At 38.6% G+C, this 25,742-nt stretch overlaps 1 protein-coding gene across 5 annotated transcripts in view; it reads right to left on the reverse strand.

Annotated features, from left to right (window-relative positions):
* The window catches only part of SEC24A (SEC24 homolog A, COPII coat complex component), a 53,065-nt gene that overhangs the window by 15,733 nt on the left and 11,590 nt on the right, over window positions 1-25,742 (reverse strand). For 2 of the 5 annotated variants that reach the window (XM_038412514.2, XM_038412512.2), the window contains exons 3-15: window positions 25,522-25,698; window positions 19,596-19,673; window positions 19,077-19,243; window positions 17,294-17,466; window positions 14,764-14,866; window positions 13,805-13,931; window positions 13,316-13,425; window positions 11,438-11,550; window positions 9,884-10,002; window positions 6,534-6,589; window positions 3,746-3,952; window positions 3,304-3,424; window positions 1,098-1,256 (exon numbers count right to left, since the gene is read on the reverse strand). In XM_038412514.2, coding sequence (XP_038268442.1) covers window positions 1,098-1,256; window positions 3,304-3,424; window positions 3,746-3,952; window positions 6,534-6,589; window positions 9,884-10,002; window positions 11,438-11,550; window positions 13,316-13,425; window positions 13,805-13,931; window positions 14,764-14,866; window positions 17,294-17,466; window positions 19,077-19,243; window positions 19,596-19,673; window positions 25,522-25,698 — 1,710 coding nt within the window. Of the gene's footprint in view, window positions 1-1,097; window positions 1,257-3,303; window positions 3,425-3,745; window positions 3,953-6,533; window positions 6,590-9,883; window positions 10,003-11,437; window positions 11,551-13,315; window positions 13,426-13,804; window positions 13,932-14,763; window positions 14,867-17,293; window positions 17,467-19,076; window positions 19,244-19,595; window positions 19,677-25,521; window positions 25,699-25,742 lie in introns of all 5 variants that reach the window. The other 3 variants (XM_038412513.2, XM_043490803.1, XM_038412515.2) reach the window with 2 other exon arrangements.

Genomic DNA, 25,742 nt, shown 5'->3' on the forward strand with positions numbered 1-25,742 from the left:
TGGTGGTTGAAGAATGTTTTATGAATGCACTTGCAATGCCACCTACAAAAGTGCCATGCGAATGCCTGTTCTCACTTTCTGGTGACACTGTAAGTAAGAAGTCAGCAACATTATCTCCCGTAAATGTAAACAAATTTGTTTGCCTTAACAATTGGCTGAACAAGAAGGACTGAGTGGACTTGTAGACTCAAATTTTACATTGCACTAAAAAAAAAAAAAAACCCAGTTATGTAACCAAAAAAAAAAAATCTACATTTGTAAGTTGCACTTTCACGATAAAGACATCAATGGCACTGCAGTATTTGTATGAGGTGAACTGAAAAACACTATTCCTTTTGTTTATCATTTTTACCGTGCAAACATTTGTAATAAAAAATAAATATAAAGTGAGCACTGTACACTTTGTATTCTGTCTTGTAACTGAAATCAATATATTAGAAAATGTAAAAAAAATCCCAAAATATTTAATACATTTCAATTGGTATTCTATTGTTTAACAGTCCGATTAACACTGATTAATCGCGATTAATTTTTTTAAGTTAATCATGTGAGTTAACTGTGATTAATCAACAAATATATGATGTTGAATTCAATTACACCCAAGGTACAGGAACCTTGTTACAATGCACTGTTTGAATGCTTTTCTGTTGCTTCTTTATAGTTTTTAGATGGAGGTGCAAGACAGTAAAAAGTTCCCTTTATCCTCTCAGTTTATGAAAAATTAAAAAAATTAAAAAAAATCAGGCTTCTTGTTTAACCACAGGGCAGGACACAGTTTTGAAAATAAACCATGTAGCAGGAATATTAAATTGTGAATTCCTTATTTTTGCTTGAGTAGCCTGTGGAAATACATGGTAATGAAGCACCTATTTCTAGCCTTGACAAGCCATCGATAGTGATCCTAAACACCACTGCACCTTGATAAACTCTTTTGTGCAGTACTACTTATTCTGCTTTCTTTTATACAGTTGGATTCACAATGCCCAATTTTACATGTACATATTTGCCAACTATTCATTCAGGCTTATATAAAAACAAAATACCAATAGAACATTTTTAAATAATAAACTGAGCAAAAAAAGAGATTCTATTCAGACCTTTGGTGCATCTTATCCTCATGACAGCCTCAAAGCCAATCTTTCTAGTTAAGTATCGTTTCAGCTCTTTCTGTAATTTCTCCACTTGGACAGGGTTGTGCTGATGATGGTAAGATTGATAGTAATACACACTCCCTGCTGAATACCTCGATATACAGCCTAGAATAGAAAATGTGCATTGGTTGAGTTCAAACCAATACCTGTTGCTGCAGTCTTCAGATATTGGTTTAGATTAACCTAATTCTCCTTGTAATTTTATTTGCAAGCATGAACAGTTTAACATTAATAACTGTATTCTACACAGATATAGGCCTAGATATAATGTGTACATGTGACCAATAACTTGCATGTTCACTTGATTATGAAGGTTATAAAGTGTGAAATGGGATTTAAAATTGGTCTAAAGGAAAGATGGTACCACACCACCCGAACAGAAATCGGAGGATACGTCAGGGGTAAGAAAGTAATTAAAATAGTAATGAAGCTTTCTCCTATAAAGATGTTTACTCCATCATGCATTGAGAGGTAAGAATGAAAATAAATTCCTTCAGATTACTCACACCTTATTCCAGAAACAAAATAATCCTTTGAAATACTCCTACAAGTCGAGGGGAGAAGAGCGTCTTGGAAACTATCATGCTAACCAGAAGGAGGTTGTAATATTATGTCTCACTAACAATGTCATTATGCATTAAGGGGATGTCATCTCAACATGAAATTCCATCCTATCCAGCAGGAGTGGGGAACCTACGGCCCGCTGCTTCATTTCATGTGGCCCGTGGCAAGTCTCTGCGCTGTGCGCCGGAAGCATCAAGCCTTGGCGCCCATATGTGGGGCTGGAGCTGCAAGCACCGGCTCACCCTGCTGCGGGGAGAAGCTAGGGTTGCCAGGCCATTAAAAATCCAGTCAGTTCCGTGCAGCTCCCAGAAGTGACCGGCATGTCCCTGCGGCCCCTAGAACCAGAGGCGAACAGGGAAGCTCCATGTGATGCCTCGATCCTAAAGCCAGCTCCACAGCTCCCATTGGCCGGGAACCGCGACCAATGGGAGATGTGGGGGCAGCGCCCATGGGCAGTGCACACCATGCAGAGTCCCTGGCTCCTCCACCTCGGGGCGGGACACGCCAGCCGCTTCCGGGAGCCACGAGGAGCCAGGGCAGGCAGGGAGCCTGTCTTAGCTCCACTGTGACGCCGGCAGGGAGCCACCTGAGGCAAGTGCCGCCCAGCCAGAACCCGCACCCCAAACCCTCTGCCCTAGGTCAGAATCCCCTCCTGCACCCAAACTCCCTCCTGGATCCCACACCCCGAACCTTCTCCTGCACACCAACCTCCTGCCCTGAGCCCACTTCCACACGCCAAACCCCTTGGCTCCAGCCCCACCCCAGAGCCTCATCCCCCTCCCGCACCCTAAATCCCTCATTTCTGGCCTCACCCCGGAGCCTAGGGGAAGCCATGAGCCTCCACAGCTCACCCCACTGCAGGGGAAAGCCCCGAGCCTGTGCACGGCCCATGACTGATTTTTTCTGTGGGTCAGTAGCCCCTGCTAGCCACCCTATTCAGGTTCTTATAGTGTGTTTGTCACCATGGTATCTGACATATGTTTAGTCCAGAACAAAGGGAAATCCTCTTTGTATAAATTTAGGACATAATCTAGGGGGAAAAGGGTCAAGTTTTGTAAACAGAACTCTGTCTTTGAGCTGCCAACAGACACAATCAGATACTGAGCTATGAACTGCTTTGACATACAAGGATATAGCTACCAATTTTTTATTTTTTTAAAAAAAGGCATCTCACAGCCCACACTACTGAGGCTTTTCAGAATCTGGAAATGAGGAGATTATCCCAGATAGTTTAAACATATTTCTATTTGTTAAACAGGACTTTGTTTAAATGTTTCTAGAACTTTGATTTTTGTCTAGTAATATTAGGGAACAAGTCCTGACAATGTTCCAAGAGATGAGAAAATCTCAACCCTCAGGTAAGAAAAAAACTCCTAAAATGAAATACCATACATAGAAATGTCGAACAGTGGATAGGGGAACATGCAGTCTCATAAGTAACCCTCTTGGGCATGGTTACCAATACCAACCATTACATTAAAATGGTAGAATATGTTTAAGTGAAAGAGCAAAAAAAATTTTTAGCATTACACAGTGTTCATTAGAACACTGAAGCTACAATCTTAAACAGCAATTTATAATGACTTACCTAATGAAGCCAAGTCAGAATACTGCCCACTAAGAAGGAACAAGTCAACTGCAACCTGCTGCCCTGAACAGTCCAAGGCTAACTTCTTATAGAAGTCAGTGGATGGTGTAAGATGTATGTCCTGTTAATACAAGGAAATAGAAGAGAGGAATTCCAAAAGGCACATGCTCCTGTGACCTAATTTCAGGGATGCTCAGCACCGCATCTCTCACACTGACTTCAATGGCTTTTCTGAGCGCTAAGTATCTTTCAAAATCAGAGCATTACTCTGTGTTTATAGGTTTCCTTGTTAGTAACATTTGATTAATACAGTATAAGAACATCAGCTCTCACAACAGAACTACAATAAAACTAAGATAATCCAAACCATGCAAAATTTATATAAAACTCATTCAACAGGATTGTAAATTTTCATAATCTGTGTTTAAAGTGTTTTTGTAACCTTTGCAGATGCTTTTTGGTTAGGTTCTTCTCGGGATTTCAGTGATCCCACTCCTACAGATGGAAGCTGTGTCTGGAAGACAGAAATTCGACCACCAGTGGGAGACATCAGTTTGAAGGCGGCCTGCAGCGCAGGTCCCAGAGCACTCTGTGTTTCCAGGGACTTGGTAAACATCTGTGGCAAGGTCCTCAGTAAATCTTGAATTAGCTAGTATAAAGTAAGAAAGGTACTCAGAATTAAAAAGTTTCAGAAAAGATTTCTTCTCTGTTGCCCAGGCTATTTATTTTACATGTAACATTGAATACTGCTGGTATTAAAGAGATAAATTAAATACATACACAAAAAAGTTACATTTAATACCTTAAAACAAGATGTGAGGGTAGTTTGCTGTTTTACAGCAACCAGCCAGCATTGAGACCTCTTAAAATCTGGCTTTTTATCGGACTTCTACTTTTCCACTTGAAATTTAGCATTTCTAAAACTGTAGGAACTATTTAAGAGTTATTTTGAACATTTTACCTCAGATGACCAGAGCAACTTTTCAAAGTTAAATAATTCACTTTTTCCTAGTCTGTCATCTACTACACACATTAAGTGTTGATACACATGTGCTCCTCTTTAAGCAGAGTGGATGTATTACTCTCATCCAAAAATGACTGGGAAGAAAGTCCCAAATCTGCTCCAAACTGGAGGTATGTGAACTGCCACCATAACCAAGTGTCCATGTGCAAGTTCTCAGGTTTTACCTAGAGTGACATTCTATAGTATTCCATAACCTATTGCTTCTAATAAAACAAGATCCATAACACAAAAAACTAGGAACTCAATATGGCAAAGCTTGCCAACATTGTAAGTAGGGCTTTCAAGCAATTAAAAAATTAATTGCGATTAATCGTGCTGTTAAACAATAATAAAAGACCATTTATTTAAATATTTTTGGATATTTTCTACAAATATATTGATTTCAATTACAACACAGAATACAAAGTGTACAGTGCTCACTTTATGTTTATTTATTACAAATATTTGCACTGTAAAAAATATAAAAAATAGTATTTTTCAATTCACCTAATACAAGAACTGTTATGCAATCACTTTATCATGAAAGTTGAACTTACAAATGGAGTTTGTTTACATTTGCAGGAGACAATGCTACCCACTTCTTGTTACGTCACCTGAAAATGAGAACAGGCGTTCACATGGCATTATTGTAGCCAGCATTACAAGATATTTACGTGCCAGATGCGCTAAAGATTCTTACTCCCTTCATGCTTCAACCACTGATCTAGAGGACATGCGTCCATGCTGATGATGGGTTCTGCTCAACAATCATCCAAAGCAGGGCGGACCAACGCATGTTCATTTTCATCATCGGAGTCAGATGCCACAAGCAGAATGCTGATTTTCTTTTTTTGTGGTTTGGGTTCTGTAGTTTCTGCATCAGAATGTTGCTCTTTTAAGACTTCTGAAAGCATTCTCCACACCTCCTCTTTAAGATTTTGTAAGGAGACTCTTAAACCTTGGATCAAGTGCTGTAGCTATCTTTAGAAATCTCACATTGGTACCTTCTTTGCATTGTGTCAAATCTGCAATGAAAGTGCTCTTAAAACGAACAACAACATGTGCTGGGGCATCATCCGAGACTGTAACATGAAATATATGGCAGAATGTGGGTAAAATGGAGCAGGAGACATACAATTATCTCCCATGGAGTTCAGTCACAAATTTAATTAATGCAGTATTTTTTTTTTAATGAGCATCATCAGCATGAAATCATGTCCTCTGGAATGGTGGCCAAAACATGAAGGGGCATACGAATGTTTACATATCTGGCACATTAAATGCCTTGCAATGCTGGCTACAAAAGTGCCACGCGAACGCCTGTTCTCATTTTCTGGTGTCGTAAATAAGAAGCGGGCAGTATTACCCACAAAGGTAAGCAAACTTATTTGTCTTCGCGACTGGCTGAACAAGAAACAGGACTGAGTGGGTTTGTAGGCTCTAAAGTTTCACAAAAAAAAAACAAAACCAAACAGTTATGTAATAAAATCTCTACATTTTTAAGTTGCACTTTCCCAAAAAAGAGACTGCACTACAGTACTTGTATGAGGCGAATTAAAGATACTATTTCTTTTATCATTTTTACAGTGCAAATATTTGTAATAAAAAAATATAAAGTGAGCACTGTAACTTTGTATACTGTGTTGTAATTGAAATCAATATATTTGACAATGTAGAAAAACATCCAAAAATATTTAATAAATTTCAATTGGTATTCTATTGTTTAACCATGTGATTAAAACTGTAATTAATTATGATTAATTTTGAGTTAATCGCATGAGTTAATAAGATTAAGATTAATCGCAGTTAACTAATTTAAGTTATTTCACCTAGTAAGAGACATGCATTGGATTCCCTTATCTTTAAATAAAGAGACCTGAGATATTTAAAGGACACCATTAACTTGAAATGTAACCAATTAAAAGTGATTTGGCAATACTATGCTTGCTTGCTTGTTTTGAAGAAAGTTACCTTTCTCCACAGAGAAACTGGCTGACTACACAGGGGAAACAGCAACACTAATTAGATACAACGCAGTTAAACACAAAGTAAAACTGAAAAAAACATTTCCATTTATTTCAGTTACAGTAATTTTTGTAATAAAAGTAGACAAGAAATTCAGACAAGTGTGATTTAAATTGACATTATCTCATTAAGTACTGTACAAGTTATCAAATGCACTTCATATTGCCTGAATGTCACGGAAACAGTTTAAGACAGGTCTTACCTCTTTGTTTTCATTTAAGTTTACTAATAAGTTCTCTGGCATTGGTATAAACACATCTGGAAGAGCAGAAAAATGAACTGATTAAAGCTATCTGAAAACATTTCAGATAGTTTTCAGACTAGTCTCGGTCTTATTCTGCCCTCAGTTATACCTGTGCAATCCCCTGCATTTCAATTTGAGATAATGATTATCTGGCATGAAAAGCAAAAGAGTAAAAGAGAAGAACATGCATGGCCTGTAAAACAGAAGTATTGTGAAAAACTATTAGGTGCTCATTTTTGTAATATTTACCCTATCCAACACTATGCAATTAAAGGTCATTTTAAATTAAATGGCAGTACAATTAAGAGTAAAAGAAAAAAAAAACTTAAGCATCATGTAGCCACTTAGGAATTATAGGAAGCTACTGAGATCAATAGTTTAAATAGGATTGTAATACAAAGTTTGAATAATTTTAGGAATTAAACTAGAATGTCAGGAAAACTGATTTCATGTTTCAGGTCATGAACAGCTCACCTGTGAAGGTCACTAAAGAAGCCCTACTATACATTACAACATTGTACAATTAACTTTAATGGACCTTAGCTGAGACCCTAGATACATTAAATAGATTTCACTACTCTTTGAAGCATCTGGTGCTGGCCACTGCTAGATGAATTAGTGATCTAATCTGGCAACTCCCAGCATATTGAGCACAAGAACAACTATATTAGCTCAATATCCCGTCTCTTACAGAGGACAGTACAGGGCAATCAACTGATCCACTCCCAGTTATCCAGTACCAGCTGGCAGCAGTCAGCATACATCTACACCAGCGCGAGGGGGAGGGCTAGGATCCCAGAGCTCAGGCTCGTGTCTGATCTTAAATGTCTACACAGCAAATTCTAGCTCTGCAGCCCAAATCAGCTGACCCAGGCTAGCCACAGCCCTTTTATTCCAGTGTAGATGCACCCTCAGAGACTTAAGGAGACAGAGTTTGGGGTGGCCTCTCTGACCATCTTCGTTAATAGCCATTGATGGACCTATCCTCCATGAACTTATCTAATTTTTTGAATGCAGTTATACTTTTGGCCTTCACAGCATGCCCTAGGGCAACATCTTCCACAAGTTGACTGTGCGTTGTGTGAAGTAGTACTTCCTTTTGTTTATTTGAAACCTGCTGCCTATTAATTTCACCAGGTGACACCTACTTCTTGTGTTATGTGAAGGAGTAAACACTTCCCTATTCACTTTCTCCACACCATTCATGATTTTATAGACATCAACCATTTCCCCCGTTAATCATCTCTTTTCTAAGATGATGAGTCACAGTCTTTTTAATCTCTCCTCAGTGGAAGCTGTTCTAACACCCTTAATCATTTGCCTTGCCCTTCTCCAATTCTAATATATCTTTATTGAGATACAGTGACCAGAACTGCATGCAGTATTCAAGGTGTGGGCATACCATGGATTTATAGAGTGGCATGATTTTTTTTTTTGAGTTAATTTTCTATCCCTTTCCTAAGGGTTCCTAGCATTGTTAGCTTTTTTGACTGCTGCTACACATCAAGCTGATGTTTTCAGAGAACTATCCACAATGGTTCTAAGTACTCTTTCTTGACTGGTAACAGCTAATTTAGACCAAATTATTTTGTATGTATAGTTGGGATTATGTTTTCAAGTGTGCACTATTTTGCACTTATTAACACTGAATTTCATCTGCCATTTTGTCACCCAATTTAGTGACTCTTTGTAGTCAGTTTTGGACTTAACTCTTCATCTTGTATTGTCTGTACATTTTGCCATCTCATTGTTCACCCCCTTTCCTAGATCATTTATGAATATGTTGAACAGCACAGGTCCCAATACAGATCCTTGGGGGACCCCCACTATTTACCTCTCTCCATTGTGAAAATTGACCATTTATTCCTACTCTTTGTTTCCTGTCTTTTAACCCATGAGAGGACATTCCCTCTTATCCCATGGTTGCTTAGTTTGCTTAAGAGCCTTTGGTGAGGGACTTTGACAAAGGTTTTCTGAAAGTCCAAGTGCATTATACTGACTGGATCACACTTGTCCACCATGCTTGTTGGCTCCCTCAAAGAATTCTAATAGATTGGTGAGGCATGATTTTCCTTTACCCAAGCTGTGCTGAGTCTTCACCAATGTATCGTGTTTATCTAATTGTCTGATAATTCTATTCTTTGGCATAGTTTCAACCAATTTGCCTGATACTGAAGTTAGGCGTACCAGCCTGTACTTGCCTTTTAAAAAAGTATTAGCTACCCTCCAGTCATCTGGTACAGAGACTGATTTAAATGGTAGTTTCATACCACAGTTAGTACTCCTGCACTTTCATTTTTTGATTCCTTCAAAACTCTTGGGTGAATACCATCTGGTCCCGATGACTTATTGCTATTTATGGCTCGGGTGTAGGAATCTCTCCTATATCCTCTGCAGTGAAGACCAATGCAAAAAATTCATTTAGCTTCTCCATGATGGCCTTATCTTCCTTAAGTGCTCTTTTAGCATCTCGATCGTCCAGTGGCTGCAGAGATGGTTTTGCAGGATTCCTGCTGATGATGTACTTAAACATTTTTTTGCCGTTAGTTTTTGTGTCCTTAGCTAGTTGCTCTTCAAATTCTTTCTTGACCTGCCTTATAATAACTTTATACTAGAAAGAAGCATAAACTCTGGCAAGTCAAATTTCCTCAGCAGGATCTGACTTCAAACTTTTAAAAGATGCTTTTTGGCTCTAACTGCCTCTTTTACTCTACCGTTTAGCCATGGCATGTTTTGGGTTTTTTTTTTTTTTTTAATGTAGAGTATACATATAGTCTGAGCCTCTATTAGGGAGTTTTTAAATAGTCTCCATGCAGTTTGCAGGCATTTCACCCTTGTGATTGTGTTAATTTCTGTTTAACTAGCTTCCTCATTTGTGTAGTTCCCCTTTTTTAAGTTAAAGTCATTGTCACCATTCTGCTCAACTGGTCAGTAGTATATTACTATTGCTATATGCTTATTGTCCAAGCATGGAATTTCTATCCTTAGAGATTCTATGGCACAGTTCAATTCATTTAAGATTTTTACTGTATTTGACTATTCTTTCTTTCACATACAGTGCCATTCCTCCAATAGTGTGACCTACCATCATTCCTTTAAATTTTGTATCCTGGTATTACCATGTTTCATCGATTATCCTTATTTCAGCAAGTTTATGCAATCTTAATTATGTCAATATCCTAATTTAATGCAAGGCACTCTAGTTCACCCACCTTATTATTTAGAGTTCTAGACTGTGCCAACATAGTATGTCAAAATCATTAGGTATCATTTTATAAAAATTCAATTTAGATGTTATTCTTACATACCTTCAATATCTGAAACTATTAGCATCTGAGGCTGAGAGAGACCTTCCTGAAGACTGTAGAAATGGATTGTGCTGTCAAATGTTATAAAGCCTATTTTTGTTCTAGTGTTCCCAGGAAGCCTAAAAAGAAAAAAAAAGTAGTGTTTAACAAGTAGATTTTAGATAGCCTACACTGTTCAAGTGCAAGTATGTTCTCTCAGAGCTATTACAATGACATAAGGTAGAGGGACATTTTATTCCTGCTGGGAAATGCAGCTTCTGCAATATCCATTACATCATTCTCAGGCTAATGCTTACACTTCCCTCCCCCAACAAGTAGTTAGAACAACTGCAATACTGAAATTTGTTCATGGCTTGGCTTTGAGCTATTTTACAGCAATCAACTGACACTACCTGCATTGAGACTTACTCTAAAGCAATGGTTTTCAACCCTTTTTCATTTGTGGACCCGTAAAAATTTTTGAATGAAGTGTGGGCCCCTATGGAAATTCAATCTGTCGTCTGCATGGGGGAAAACTCCCTAACAAGCCTACCCTGCCCCTGCAAAAAATCTGTTCCATACTCTTCCTACCCATACCCAACAACGCCCATCCAAGTTCACACCCAGGCTCCTTCCCAGCAATTTATTTCCCTCTCCCTCAGCTCCTCTGCTACCCCTGACTCCCCCAAGCCTTTGCACTGCTTCTGAGGGGTGTGGGAAATATGGTTCTGTATTGTAGTTTAAATGAATTATTACTCAGAGTTCTGTATTAATATGCCTAGTAAGGAATCTATTTGTCAAAAAACATTTCCTGAATCTTTTTGATTGTCTGTATTGCTGACAGGTATTTTGAAATAAATCACCAAAAATAATTGAAACTGGTGTGATTATATTATGTTATTCTGACAAATAAAATACGCAGAATTATAAAATACTGTGCACAGAATTTTTTAATTTTTTGGTGCTGAATTCCACCAGACATAAAAGATGTAAAGCATTACACAAGTTCATTGTGGGAGTAGCTATAAATTGTTACCTTGTGTGCGTGTATGTATAGACACACTTCCCAGACCTGAGGAGGATCATTGTGTAAGCCTGAAAGCTTGTCTCTTTCACCAACAGAAGTTGGTCCAATAAAAGATATTACCTCACCCAACTTGTCTCCCCTGAAAAGCTTTATAGACATGTATGTGCATTTGTTGCAAGGAGTGCACACTGAATTACTGTCTCTAAAGCCATAGTTCCAAATCTTTGTTCAATGCAAACCTATGATATTCTTACGCATTTTTTTGCATTATTAAAGCAAAACCAAGAAGTTGTATAATCAGACTGACAGATACAATGATAAAACTCCTAATTTTAAAATGTATCTACAATTGATAAGAACCGAATTTAAGGCTAATTCCTATGCAGTACTTTGAAAATTTTCCTCTCTCGGTCATAAATGGACTGAATTAAAATCCTGTTCACACAACATTAAACTAGTTTCACAGATCACAAAAAACATTTCCACAAAGAAAATACTGGAAATACAAGGAAAAAAGATTAAATTCTGAGAAGAGAACCAAAACTTACAAGTCAAGATTGTCTAATAAGGTCTTGCAGACTGTATTCAGGTATCCTGTTTCTATTGCATTGTGGGAGACGTCAAACACAAAGAGATACACAGGAGGTTGAGGTGGACGTAGCTAAAAAAACCCAAGAGATTCTTAAAGTCCAGTAACTGAAACCGTCAGTCTCAGTTTATTGGTTATATTGCAGATTTATATTGCATCACTCAGACCACATCCCCAAAACAGAAATATCTCTAATTTGTGTAATAGCAGACAAATAAGCAATGACAGTACAGTAGGAAATATGGAGGAAAAACATACAGGATAAATTCTAGTCCTTGCTAAAGTGAAACTGTCAGATCAAATCTGGCCTGAAACTGATGTTTGTAAAAATAAGATTTTACAAAATCCAGAGTCAACAAGAATATTCCCATGTAATTTAGAAAAATTACCAAAGGGACTTTTTTTTTTTGACCATTCCACTGCAATATTTGTAACCCAAACAGTGCAGCATCCTGATAGCATACGAGAGTCTGATAGTAATCCAGAAGTAAAAGTGACTAGTCATCATCCAAGTTGAGATAATGCAAGGAAAAAAATATATAAATATCAATGTTAGCTTTCTGAAGTATTAATTTTTTAAAACCTAAGATATTATTTTGAACAAATTAATTTGTACTTCAATGTCTCTGATTTGATGTTGTCCCTTTAACAAGCTGTCTTCTCCAAGTTCTCAGAAATGGTATTTTCCTCTCTAGATGACGCATCAGTTACTTTAGAAAAAGTGCAGACACGATTAGTTTAGTTTAGCTGGTACAGCTTAAAGAGCAGATTCTGCAACCTTTATCCAAACAATCACTGAAGTCAATAGGACTACTCAGGTGAGCAAAGGTTGCAGAACTGGACTCTTGGTCTATTACCCAGTGGTTTTAGTACAAGTATATCATCTTAAGTACAGTTTAAGCCACAATAATGATGAAATTTTCCAATTTAAGCTAATATGAACCAGCAATAAAGATTAACATTTAGAAGATGGAACTACAATTTTTTATATACATATTCTTTAATATTCTTTGCCTTAACATTCCAGACATGTTAACAGAAACTAGAACATGGCATCCTATGCCACGGGTTTTCAACTTAGGGTTCCTGAATACATCTGGGGTTTGTGAGAGAAACAACCGTTTCTTTACATGAGAGGGGTGGGGTTCAAAAACTTGTCATAATTCAAGGTCACAAAACAGAAAAGATTCAGAACCACTGCCACCCAAAGCTATAACCGCAGAATACGACAAAACTGATCAATCTCAGATGCACTGTTAGTGGGCACGATCACATGGCTTTTACTCATCTACCCAAAACAAAAGTGCAACAATGATTGTGTACAATTTTTTCTTGATATTAATATTTCTTGATATTGCTGTACATTAGTATAAGAAACCCTGCCGTTTCTTGAAGACACCACGAGGGCTTATAAAAAAAAAGATTTGAACCTGGGATTTAAAAAAATGAAACATAGGCCTCTACCACTTGAGCTAACTGAGGCCCCCTTTAGCCGAGACAGCAGACTTCTAGTCAGGAAACAGCCACTAGAGTGAGAACTGTTTAGATGCACTAGCCCAGTGGAGTACCTTAGCGCTCTTCCTTGGGACCTGGCAGTACCTACACACTTTGCTATATAAAAGTACAAAGTGATATTTGCAACAACTCAGATGTTAAAGTTACATAATGCTGTCTGCAAAAGCCCATCTTGCAAAATTTCTCAGATATGCTCTTTGTGGCAAGGATTGCCTTACTAGGAGTCTGTGGAGCACCTTGCATAACAGGCATCTTTTCTGATTGAAGCCCCTAGACATTAAATCAATATATAAAAGTTTAGTAAGAGGAAGCAAAACCTCACCATGTATTCAGAGGGAGCCATGAACTCAATAGTAGCATTTTGAACTTCAGGTCTTTTATGAGGTTCTCCATATACTCTTGTCACAGGATTGTACATGAATTCTTCAGGAACTACATAAAATGAAAAATTATAGTATTACAATTCACACTAAAGTACACTAATATTAATTGTGCACAGACATGTCTGAGTAACCATGCTGTATCTGCAGTGAGATACTGTGCAAGAGGAAATATATAGGGGGTACTAAGTAGGGCAGTACAATAATATTTCCCACTTGGAGATTGTTTCAAACTCAGTGAAGCTCTTTAGTAACCACATCTTGGTCCATAGTGGAAGACTCCCTGTATCACACAATCCTGATCTGGGAAGGACCAGACGTATAGCAGCAGACCTCAAATGTCAGGATAAAAGTGTATTGATGAAATGCACATAGAAGTCCAATTCAAAAGTTGACAAATGTTTAAGTGGGCTCATTGGTTTAAAACCTACCATCATTCACTCTATAACACAAGTTGCACTTCCATCTCCTTTGGTCTAGAAAGCTGACAAAAGGGTTAATATATGTCCTGCAGGAACGACATCTCACAATTGTACTGGAGGTGACCACAGGTAATTGCTGGAAAAGAGGAACTTCTGCTTTAAAACCCTAAAGCAAGATACTTATGACATATCTACAATAGTACTACTACCTTCTCTGTGCTCTGAGGTTAGCCAGCCTAGATGCAACACCCACTTAATAAGCAGAATAGAAGAAGAAAATACCCCTAATCCACAATGTGTCCCCAAAACTTTAACTGTTAGAAAGGCTGGTTAAATTCAGGCTCTAACCTCCTTAACTGTGTATGTTTCTTTTTCAAAAAAAAGATAAACCTCTCAATCAGCATGTCTAATTTTGTATTTTCAGTTTATTTTAAAAAGACAGAACACTGTCCCCTAACTCAGCACTGCAGAAACAGACATTACATAAATATGTATGTTAGAAATTGAAGTCAATTGCGGAAGTAACAAGCTGTGGGACGCATATGAAAAAGGCCATCTGAGTCTCAGTTTTTGACTTAGTTAAGAGTTAGTGCTCAGGGAACTGAAGTATAGGAAGAAATCAATGGCTGCAGCTGGTGATTAGGTGACAAGATAAAACCACCCAAGCTATACCAATATTAAAATATATTGACTCGCTTCATTATAGATTGAGTGCTGTACTGCACCTCAGAGCTTCCAATATCATTTAAGATGAGGCTAGGGACTGCAATAGTGGGGGCAGATATTTAAAAAGTTGACACTGGTTTTCATGGAGCAGAAGCAAGATGACTAAATAGTTTTCTATGGGAGGCTTTTCCTGGGCCAAGATTAGCTGAGACATTAGCCTCTTATAGAATTAGTTATCGGTTATTGAACTCTAGTACAGGTATAGCTGACACTGCAGATTTAAAGCTTTGAATACATCATACCGATAAGTCTTTGAAAGGATGAAGCAGGAGCCCCAAAGGAAGTTTGGCTTTATTCAATAAGGCCTGAGTTTGAGGAATGTTAGTCAGGGTACATCGGAACAACCTACATGAAAGATAAACGGTTATTTTCAAAGGCTTTCAGAGAACAACATGATTATTTAAAGTAATATATAGAATCCTTATATTTTCTTTTCACAGCTGATAGCAGTGAATTACTATTTCCTGACAGAATACCCTCTCCAACTTTATACCAAATTCACTACAACTTCAACGTGAACTGTTTGAATCCAAGGCATAACCATCACACGCGCCTTGCTTTTCCTAAATCGTCACCATATTTTGTATATGTTTGGTTGAGTGGAATAAGTATATTGGCCCCAACACATTCTGTTGCAAACAAATACAAAAGTTACATACAGGTTACTTAAGTCTAACTTGGGGTTCTCAGACATCAAAAAGATATCTTTGATTATACGTAAATTGATAATATTACCAAGGTATTCTCAATTAGATGATAGTAGAAACTACATTGCTGGCCTTCTGTTTAGCCTCCCATTTATTCCATTATTTAAAACTTCACTGGTTACCTCTAGTACAGAGTTCAAAATGAAAGGTTCTGCAGTCAAGATTTTTTTTTCTCCTGTGCCTTATTTAAATGACTTAATTTTTACTTCTACACCTGCCCAGAATCCATTCTGTTTTTGACTTTTGTTTCTTGCCAGTTGTAACTCTTGGGTTCTATCACACCTATCCAAGTGCCTTGAAAGTACCAGGCCTTTGCCCACGTTCCCACAAGGTGGATCACAATCCACTCTGGAGATGCACACTGCAGACTCATTTTATCAGATGGCTTAAACAAAGTTTTGTATTTATTGTGTTTATATTGCTGTAGATAGCATCATGAAAAGCACTTTAGTTACATATTCTAGCTGGAGAATGCCTAGTCATTAGCCTTAGAACTGAAGATCCTAAGTACTTCAAAGCACTGATCTTTGTCTAATGGATATGATGGAGTTAGACATGACTAACTCAAAATATGATATATATGTTGAGGTGAGTGAAGAAATAATTTCAGCTGGTTAGATAACTAACCAGATCTATATACTGGAAAAAGGATTACACTCAAGGAATCTTGTTTTACAACAGGAGATGAGGTCATTGATGGGAGTTATCCAGCTAATCTCATCAATCCTATTTTCAGGTCTCTGACAGAGCAAGGGTCAAAGAAGGGATATCGTCTACCAAAAGTGCTCTAAAAACAGGGTTTAGAAGATGACTTAGTAATTGATATCATCTTATATAAACTACAATATCCTTTCATACAAACTTCTAAGCCATTACAATGTTCCCAGAGGAATTTTTCTAGCAAGAACATATGAACCTTCCTTCTCACTTGAGAGGGAGAGAGGCAACTGACTGACAGCAATAAAAGCCGCTATGGCAGGGGTGGGCAAACTTTTTGGCTCAAGGGCCACATCGAGGTTGCAAAACAGTATGGAAGGCGGGGTAGGGAAGGCTGTGCCTCCCCAAACAGCCTGGCCCCCACCCCCTATCCGCCCACTCCCACTTCCTGGTCCCTGACTGCCCCCCCCAGAACCCCCAACCCATCCAACCCCCCCAGCTCCTTGTCCCCTAACCGCCCACCCCCAGGATGGCACACCCTATCCAACCACCATGCTCCGTGTACCCTGATTCTCCCCAACCCCTATCCACGCTGCCTGACAGGCCCCCTGGGACCCTTGACCCATCCATCCCTCTCCCGCTCCTTGTCCTGATAGCCCCCTTCCAGGACCCCCATCCCTAACTGCTCCCCCAGGATCCTCCCAATCCAACCCCCCAAGCTCTCTGTCTCCTGACCACGCCCCCAGCCAAACCTCCGCCCCATCCAACTGCCCCCTGACTGCCCCCCGGGACCTCCTGCCCTCCCCCTGCTTCCTTACCATGCCATTCAGAGTGGCAGGACAGGCTTGTTGGAAAGCCTGGGAGGTGAGCAGGCGTAAGCTGCACAGCCTGCGCAGCAGCATGGCTGCAGGGGAGGGAGGAAAGCAGGGGAGGGGCTGGGGGCGAGTCTCCCCAGCTGAGAACTCAGGGGCCAAGCAGGACGATCCTGCGGGCCGGATGTGGCCCGCAGGCCATAGTTTGCCCACCCCGTGTTTGGACTTGCATTTCACTCTCCTCTGATCAACTGAACACCAGCAATTTTGCAGATGTAAGTAAAAACTGTTTAAAGACAAGAATGAATCTATATGGCTAATACCTGGAATGTCTCAAGAGCAGTGTTTGCACTCTGGTCTGTACGTGACTTTTTTTAAAGTAAAAAAATTAAGCCACTTTTCATCTTTCATTATTTTAATAAAAATGAAGCTGCTTTCCAAACAATTACTGGCGGTATCCAAAAAAATTAAGCAAATATTTCAGGAATGTAAGAATTTTATATGCTGATTTTTAGACCCTAAGGATTATTTTAAATCTGAGGAATAGTTCTTATTTCCATTTCTTTTGATAAATTATAGCGAATGGGAAACCTTACTCTGGATTACAGTTGAGCTTCTGGATTTCTTCATGCAAGTTTGGGACAGGAGCCTGCAAAGATGTTGTAGGAAGAATATTCCTTTCTTGAAGAAGGTTGATAGATCTTAATCCTTCTGGTTGCAGACTCAGGCCACCCATAGACCCAGTTATGTGATTAGTGCCCAAGGAAGGCTAAGTTTAAAAAAAAAAAATTAAGACTTTAATTGAATTTATCTGGATGATGCATCAATTTAAAAAACAGACAGATTATTCCCCTTTCAGAATTTTCTAGTTCAAGTATTATTTGGTGTTCTGTTGCAATATATTGGGGGCACCAGTTACAATACAAACTTAATCTTGTCAACTATCAAGAAACAAGCAGCTTATATATTATAGCAAAGATATGTACCACCAGGCACTTGTTCTAAGACTTCTGAGTTTATTGAATTCTTTTGGCAATCAACAGGACACTGGTGTATGCTATTATCCAGGCACACAAATAATATTTTATCTGCATACGTATGCATCTGCTGCATAAATCTGATTTCAAAGGGAGTTTGATGCCTAAATACCTTTGAGGATCTGGACCAATGTGGCCAGCTAAAGTGAAGTACATGCAGCAGCACGAGTTCCACAATTATTATCTGGGATGTAGCAAGGGGAGACTTGCCATATCTGTTCTTCTAAGCCACACAAACATGAAGTTACTGGGCAAATGCCTTCCCCCAGGTGCACAGCTCCTAAGACTCAGTGTTGCGGAGCTCTGCACTTTTGAGAGTCTAGGAATCCTGGCAACCACATCCTCAAAGCCCCACTGACAGTGCTTCAGCCCTTTTACCACTGTCTCTTACCCTATCAAGTTATGTTGTGATTAACATTGCAGTATAATGCTGCATAATTAAATGAAGCCATGCCACATAAATCAGGAGATCCCTGCTGCATAAATTAGGTCTAACACATTGCACAGTACAAGCAGTCTTGGCAAGAAAAGTTATTTGAATACATCTAATACAAAATGTGATGAAGTATTCTACGTTTAATAATGTTCAGTCTTATTATTTTAAACAGGGAAAAATCTGTGTACGGCATTTTAAAATAGGTAAAGTGAGCCAAGCAGAATTTCTGCCCCAAAATATTTACAGTCTAAAAGCTCATGATGTATGTTAATTACAGGACAAACAGTGGCAGGTAATGGTCATAACTAGAACACTAAAACATGTATAGTTAAGTTTTTGCGAGGAGGAAAAAGCTTTGCACACTAACTGGGAGTCTGATCATCAGTGAGATCAAGGATGACAAAGCAAAGAATGGGCAGAAAACAAAAGCTTGGCTGGAGCAAGAGGCAGAAGAGGAGTTATGTTCTTCTTTGAATGTCTGGAGAAGAAACTTGAAATATGTAGAGCATTGGGCACCAATTTTGATAATCAATACATACAGGGATTCAGTGGGGGTGGGAATTAAAAAACATGGTCCAAGTGACTGGAAAAAGTTATTTTGGCAGCAGTACAGATGAATTTGGGGAGACAATCTTGTAAGGAGACCTGGGACACATTAGCAATAAGTTGATATTGTTTCAAAAGATGTAGAAAAAAGTTTCTCCCTGACTAGCCCCTGGAAATCTAGCCAACATATACAGATTTAGGCCCTGATCCTGCAAGCTGAATTGCACAGGCAGACCCTGGTGCTCATATGAACTCTAATGAAGTTTACAAAGCTCTACGTGAGCGCAGGCTTCTGCCTGCATGGATCTGTTTACAGGACTGAGACTTTAATGAGAGAGAAAACCAATAGGAAAGATTTACCTGAGGAAATGGTTGTGGTCCAGCTGGGTATTGCAGGGGTGAGGACTGCATTCCTGGTGCTCCAGGTGAAGATGCATTCTGGTAGCCTGGTGGTAAGGTGGGATAAGAATACCCAACATTTCTACCCATTTTAAGATTCTGGGGAGCAGGAGACTGATACTTGGTTGCTAGAGTGGACAAAGAGGATTTACGTATTCAAATGAGTTATCCAAGAAATGCAGTTAGGTTGATGCACAAAAAAAAAATAGCACTTCCATTGATATCATGTTATTATGTTGACATTCTGGCCAGGCACTTACTGAAAGGTTTTGGCCAGATTCTTGTTTAAAAAACACTTACACAGACAAGCATAATAAAATGTTATAACAAAGCTTCAAATACTACAGTCAATTTCCTTGAGATTAACAAATGTAGACTTTGCTCAGTGTAAGTTTGAGTAACACCCCACCACCTCCCACCTGAAATGGCTTTAAAAATTAAGTTCCTCAAAATTAAAAGTGTTTAATAAGAATGTCCTACCCATGAAGCCTCCTCCTTCTATTGCATCATAACTATTTTGGACCAAAGACCCATCACTGGCAGCGGCTGTTGCATCACCTGCTAAGAACAACTCATTAAGAAATGAAGGCTTAAATTCAGAAATTGAGCTGCTTTTCCTCATTGGAAGTTTAATATCAGCAATTGATTTAATATGATAGTGACAAGCTGGAGAACATTTCAGTGTAAAAGGATCACCTAATGGAAAGAGACTCTGGGCAGCAGTCCCCAGCTGGCCGGAGCAACTGCGGTCTGCAGCAGCAGTCCCCAGTTGGCTAGAGCAACTGCGATCTGCAGCCCTGGTCCCAGCTGGAGCAACCATGAGCCCCGAGTGTCCCCCCCCCACCCGCATCCCCCCCTCCATGCTCCTGCAGCACCCTCCCCCAAGATTTAATCACAGGTATGTTTAGTATAAGTCGTGGACAGGTCACGGGCCATTATTATTTTTTGTTTATTGCCTGTAACCTGTCCATGAATTTTACTAACTATACCTGTGACTAAATTGTAGCCTTAGGTATAGTTACTTTTGAAAACTTTTCCACTATATTCGATACCTGTTGTAAAACATACGTGTTAATAATCCCTTTTCAATTTATAAAAAAAAAAAGCGTTCCTACACTGTGGATGAAGCTTGAGGTTAGCATGATTTTGCACTTTGCTTGTTTAAATAGTAATCTAGGAATACAGCTTACTTTTCCTCCCCGTTGACTCTGCTTGCACAGAGCACATTAAATGTTATCAACCCTTCAAAAAAAGTTATTTATCATTTGAATGAACTACTTCACCACGGATGTCATTTTTATTTAGGCTAGATAACAGGCTTTGCAAAAAGTCCAACTTGATTTGCACTGTAGCAAGATGCCAAATTGCTCCCCTGGTTGCACATGTTGGGGAGCGATTTTCAAAAGTGCCTCAGGGATTCAGATGCTCGATTCCCTTATGTATTTTTGAAAATTCCACCCATAAATGATTACTTATGTCTGCTAAAAGAATAAGAAACCAAGCACTCTTCTCTTAAGAGCACCCATCCTGCTCCAGGATTCTATGAATAGGAGCTTCTGGAAGTCACACACCCAATCAAGACTAAACTGTGGTAAAGAACCAAAAGAATTGTAGGTTTCAGAGTAGCAGCCGTGTTAGTCTGTATTCGCAAAAAGAAAAGGAGTACTTGTGGCACCTTAGAGACTAACAAATTTATTAGAGCATAAGCTTTCGTGAGCTACAGCTCACTTCATCGGATGCAAAAGAATTGTAAAGTGGCAAAACAGGAAGGGAATTATTAATGAAGGGCTACTGGGAACCATCAACTAATACATAAAGGGGTTATCTGGGTAAGTAAAAGGAAAAACATACCCAGCATATCCAAAAGGTGACCCAAATTAGACTTGTTACCCAGAAGTAAATAAGCCACTTCATAGTCTGTTAAAAATTCTAACTTATCTAGAAAGAATGTGTTACATGGCTTTGTTTTAAATGTGGAAAAAATACCAGTTTGCTAACCAAATGCAAGTTCCAGTAAATTTCATATGCTCAAAAATGATAAAAAAAAAGTCTCCATTGTCCATGCAGGTTTCCTTTTAAAATGGGTCTTCATAATACAATTTCACCCAGCTACCATAGAACAAAGCAGTTATCAATTTTACTGCATGGGGGGGCCAGGGGGGAGATACCCCACACTACTACATTTAAACAAACAAAAAAAAGGCAGTGCCAATTACCATATGGCCCTGTCTAAGATGAACGCTAACTGTGAAACCCTACAAGGCAGTTTGGTACAGGGTGGATAAAAATCAATTATTTAAATTGGATTTTTTTTTAAAAAATACTTTGAGGAAAAAACACATCTAAAAGAGAGTTTTAATTAAGATATATTATACCTCAAAGATACCTCATCATGGAATCGGGATTATAAATTCTAATTTATAAAGTGACAAATCTGAGGAATTGTCACAGATCGAAATGACACTAGAGGAAGTTTTGGAATTAATTGAGAAATTTAACAGTAACAAATCACAGGGACCAGATGGCATTCACCCAAGACTTCTGAAAGAACTCAAATGTGAAATTGCAGAACTATTAACTATGGTTTGTAACCTGTCCTTTAAATCAGCTACTGTACCAAATAACTGGAAGATAGCTAATGTAAGTCCAATATTGAAGAAGGGCTCTAGAGGTGATCCTGGCAATTACAGACCGGTATGTCTAACATCAGTATCGGGCAAATTAGTTGAAACAATAGTAAAGAACATAAATTGTTGTGAAAATGTCAACATGGTTTCTGTAAAGGGAGATCATGTCTTACTAATCTATTAAGAGTTCTTTGAGGGGGTCAACAAACATGTGGACAAAGGAGATCCAGTGGACATAGTGTACTTAGATTTCCAGAAGGTCCCTCACCAAAGGCTTTTATGTAAATTAAGTTGTCATGGGATAAGGGGGAAGATCCTTTCATGGATTGAGAACTGGTTAAGACAGGGAATAAAGGGTAGGAATAAATGGTAAATTTTCAGAAGGGAGAGGGGTAACTAGTGGTGTTCCACAAGAGTCAGTCCTAGGACCATTCTTATTCAACCTATTTATAAATGATCCGAAGAAAGGGGTAAACAGTGAGGTGGCAAAGTTTGCAGATGGTACTAAACTGCTCAAGATTGTTAAGACCAGACTGTGAAGAACCTCAAAAAGATCTCTCAAAACTAAGTGATTGGGCAACAAAATGACAAATGAAATTTAATGTGGATAAATGTAAAGTAATGCACACTGGAAAAAATAACCCCAACTATACATACAATATGATGGGGGCTAATTTAGCTACAACTAATCAGGAGACAGAGCTTGAAGTCATAGTGGATAGTTCTCCGAAGACGTCCACGTAGTGTGCAGTGGCAGTCAAAAGCGCAAATGGGATGTTAGGAATCATTAAAAAAGGGATAGAGAATAAGACGGAGAATATTTTATTGCCCTTGTATAAATCCATGGTATGCCCACATCTTGAATACTGCATACAGATGTGGTCCCCTCATCTCAAAAAAAGATATCCTGGCATTAGAAAAGGGCAACTAAAATGATTCGGGGTTTGGAACAAGTCCATATGAGGAGAGATTAAAGAGGCTAGGACTTTTCAGCTTGGAAAATAGGAGACTAACGGGGGGAAGATGATAGAGGTATATAAAATCATGAGTGGTGTGGAGAAAATGAAAAAGGAAAAGTTGTTTACTTGGGCCCATAATATAAGAACTAGGGGCCACCACATGAAATTAATTGGTAGCAGGTTTAAAACAAATAAAAGGAAGTTCTTCTTCACTCAGCGCACAGTCAACCTGTGGAACTCCTTGCCTGAGGAGATTTGTCAAGGCTAGGATTATAACAGGGTTTAAAAGAGAACTGGATAAATTCATGGAGGTTAAGTCCATTAATGGCTATTAGCCAGGATGGGTAAGGAATGGTGTCCCTAGCCTCTGTTTGTCAGAGGGTGGAGATGGATGGCAGGAGAGAGATCACTAGATCATTACCTGTTAGGTTCACTCCCTCTGGGACACCAGGCATTGGCCACTGTTGGTAGACAGGATACTGGGCTGGATGGACCTTTGGTCTGACTCAGTATGGCCATTCTTATGTTCTTAATTCTATAGTATGAGACAATCTATTCATGTAATATTTAAGAAAATTTTGTAAATAAATTCCAATAGTTCATGGATTAGGGATCCAATTTTATGGGATTCCGGGGCTTCTGTATAGATTATTTAGGTTAATCTTTCTATCTACCCAATGGGACTCTGCTCAGTCTAGAAGATCTCATCAGAGATGCTTAGTTTTGCAGTTCTCAAACTGTGGATTTGTCTCTCCAGAGATAACATGCTTGTTAACAGCAAAAATGTTTTTAAATAAATATACAGAGGTGAGAAATAACAGACCTCAAACCTATTGTCCCTCTGCAAATTTGAGTACACAGAGTCAATCCCTTACCTCTCTTTAAAAGAGCAAAATTTTAAAAAGTTCAATGAATAGAAGATTGTTGGGGGCAGAATAGATCTGGACAAGGAGAAGAAGTCTGGAGATAAATGTGAGAAGGGAGGAACAGGCAGTAGAAACAAAAGTGAAACTGTTTGAGCAGCGTATTCCAGAAGTCTTAAGTGTAGCCTACATTGATTTGAGATCTACCATACCATTCTGTCACAAGAAGGGAAAACCTATAATGGCAGCAGGCCATAAGAGACCCAGTTTGGGAATATTTTACTGAAGTTCCTCTACCTGTGGTAAGACAGTCATGAGTGCAAAATGCAAACAGTGCAACAAAGAAAAACTTCAATGTTTAACTAAATTCAAAAATTCATATGCTTGTTTTGTTAAAATATTATATGTTTGCTGTTGAACACAAAAATCCAGAATACACAAAGTTGTTTTAGTTAAATAAAACAATTTAAATGTCTGTCTGGTGATGTTCTCCTCCTAATACAGCATGGCTAGAAAGTCTCCCAAATATTAATGATTAACCTGTTGAACTGGAGATAGTTCACCTCCCAATGATTTCACAAATATCTGCTTCAATTACCTTTGGTAAATGAATTAACCAAACAATCATTCATTTTCTGATATAGCTGTAAAGTTTTCAAAATAAGTCACTTTAAAAACGTATAGTGTGTGCCTTCTAAAAATGAAACCTACATCTATCTCTGAGTTGTGAAGAATATATATTAAGGTTATAACAACAAAGAAGAACATACTTTTATGTAGAAATCCATGATTAAATCGAGCCTTCCTGACTAGTGATTTAAATCAAATCCACCCTGGTTTGGTACAAAGCAGTGATGAGTGCTTAAGCACAATGGCATACTTGTGCGGCAGCCATAGGAATAAATCTCAGGACTGCCATATTTTTTCTTTGATTATTGATAGTCCTGGACAGCTGGTACTGCATAGGGGTATTTATTAAGAGCAGGTGTCACTCTCCAGCTACCTTAACATACTGCAAAGAAAGCACACAGCAAGTATGATTCAAAAGTTTCACTACAAAAGTTAAATATAACGTACAGCACTTAAATCTGACACCGCATTGCAGAGCTCACATTTTATAAAGTTTCCCCATGGGACAACCCTGTACATAGCAGTCCCCATTCCACTCCAGGAGCAACAATACCATGATTCAAATGATGCTAACTCCTGTTTTGATCCTACTGTATAAAGGGAAGAACTCTGTGCAAGCGTAACGGATTTTAACCCTCTGTAGTTGCTGCAGAATTGGTGATGAGAGATTGAAATTTCCCAAACAGTTTTGAAACAATGGGAAAAGAAAAACCCCTCAAGTACAAAAGTGAATATAAAAACCAAAGGCATAACATCACACCTGTATCACTCACAAATATCTATTTTGAATACTCAGTTTTACACTTTTCTTCTGCATCTGTCAATGGGAAATAATATACTTTCTTTCTCCCACCAGTTTTACCTTGAAACTCTGAGGAAACTATGCTACACTGATGTCAAATTTTCAACTTACGTCAATGCAATACAACCAGTGCATTATTAGTACAGTTTTTTCAGAAAGACACATTGCAACACAAATTCAACACACATGAAATAAATTTGTTCTGAAAATATAGTATCAAACTAATATTTGCGAAACATTTCATTTCATATTTGAACTATCTCTAAGTTTAAGAAAAAAGTTTGAAGTTTAAGAAAAAAGATCCTCTAGCAGAGTCATTTGGGACGTACTGGTGATGAAAACATTCAGATATCAAAAAAAATGGAAGAGTTCTGAAGCACAGTTACTTCCATGAAATCATGGGAAAGTTTTCCAGCAGCCAAAGGTTTCTGTTCACTAAGTCATCGAGTGAGTTTAATTTCTGTATTTACAATTACCTATATTGATATGGAAAAACCAAATAAAGAGAACTGATCAATCCCTTACCTTCTTGGTTTGTAGCTGAATTTAGCAGAGGTTGGGGTAGAGAGCTGTTAGGCGGTCCTATTGGGGTTGCCGATGGCCTCACTAAAGGTGGACCTCCAGCCGGAGGAGGTCCTAGAGGAGGTCTAACAGGAGGGAATGCTGAAGCTAAAGGCCGATTCACTGGTGGAGGAATAGAGCCTGTAGAGATAATTCATTTTCAAGAGCTTTAAACCGACTGAAGA

This window comes from Dermochelys coriacea, chromosome 8 (genome assembly GCF_009764565.3).
Source record: "Dermochelys coriacea isolate rDerCor1 chromosome 8, rDerCor1.pri.v4, whole genome shotgun sequence".
Taxonomy (NCBI): domain Eukaryota; kingdom Metazoa; phylum Chordata; order Testudines; family Dermochelyidae; genus Dermochelys; species Dermochelys coriacea.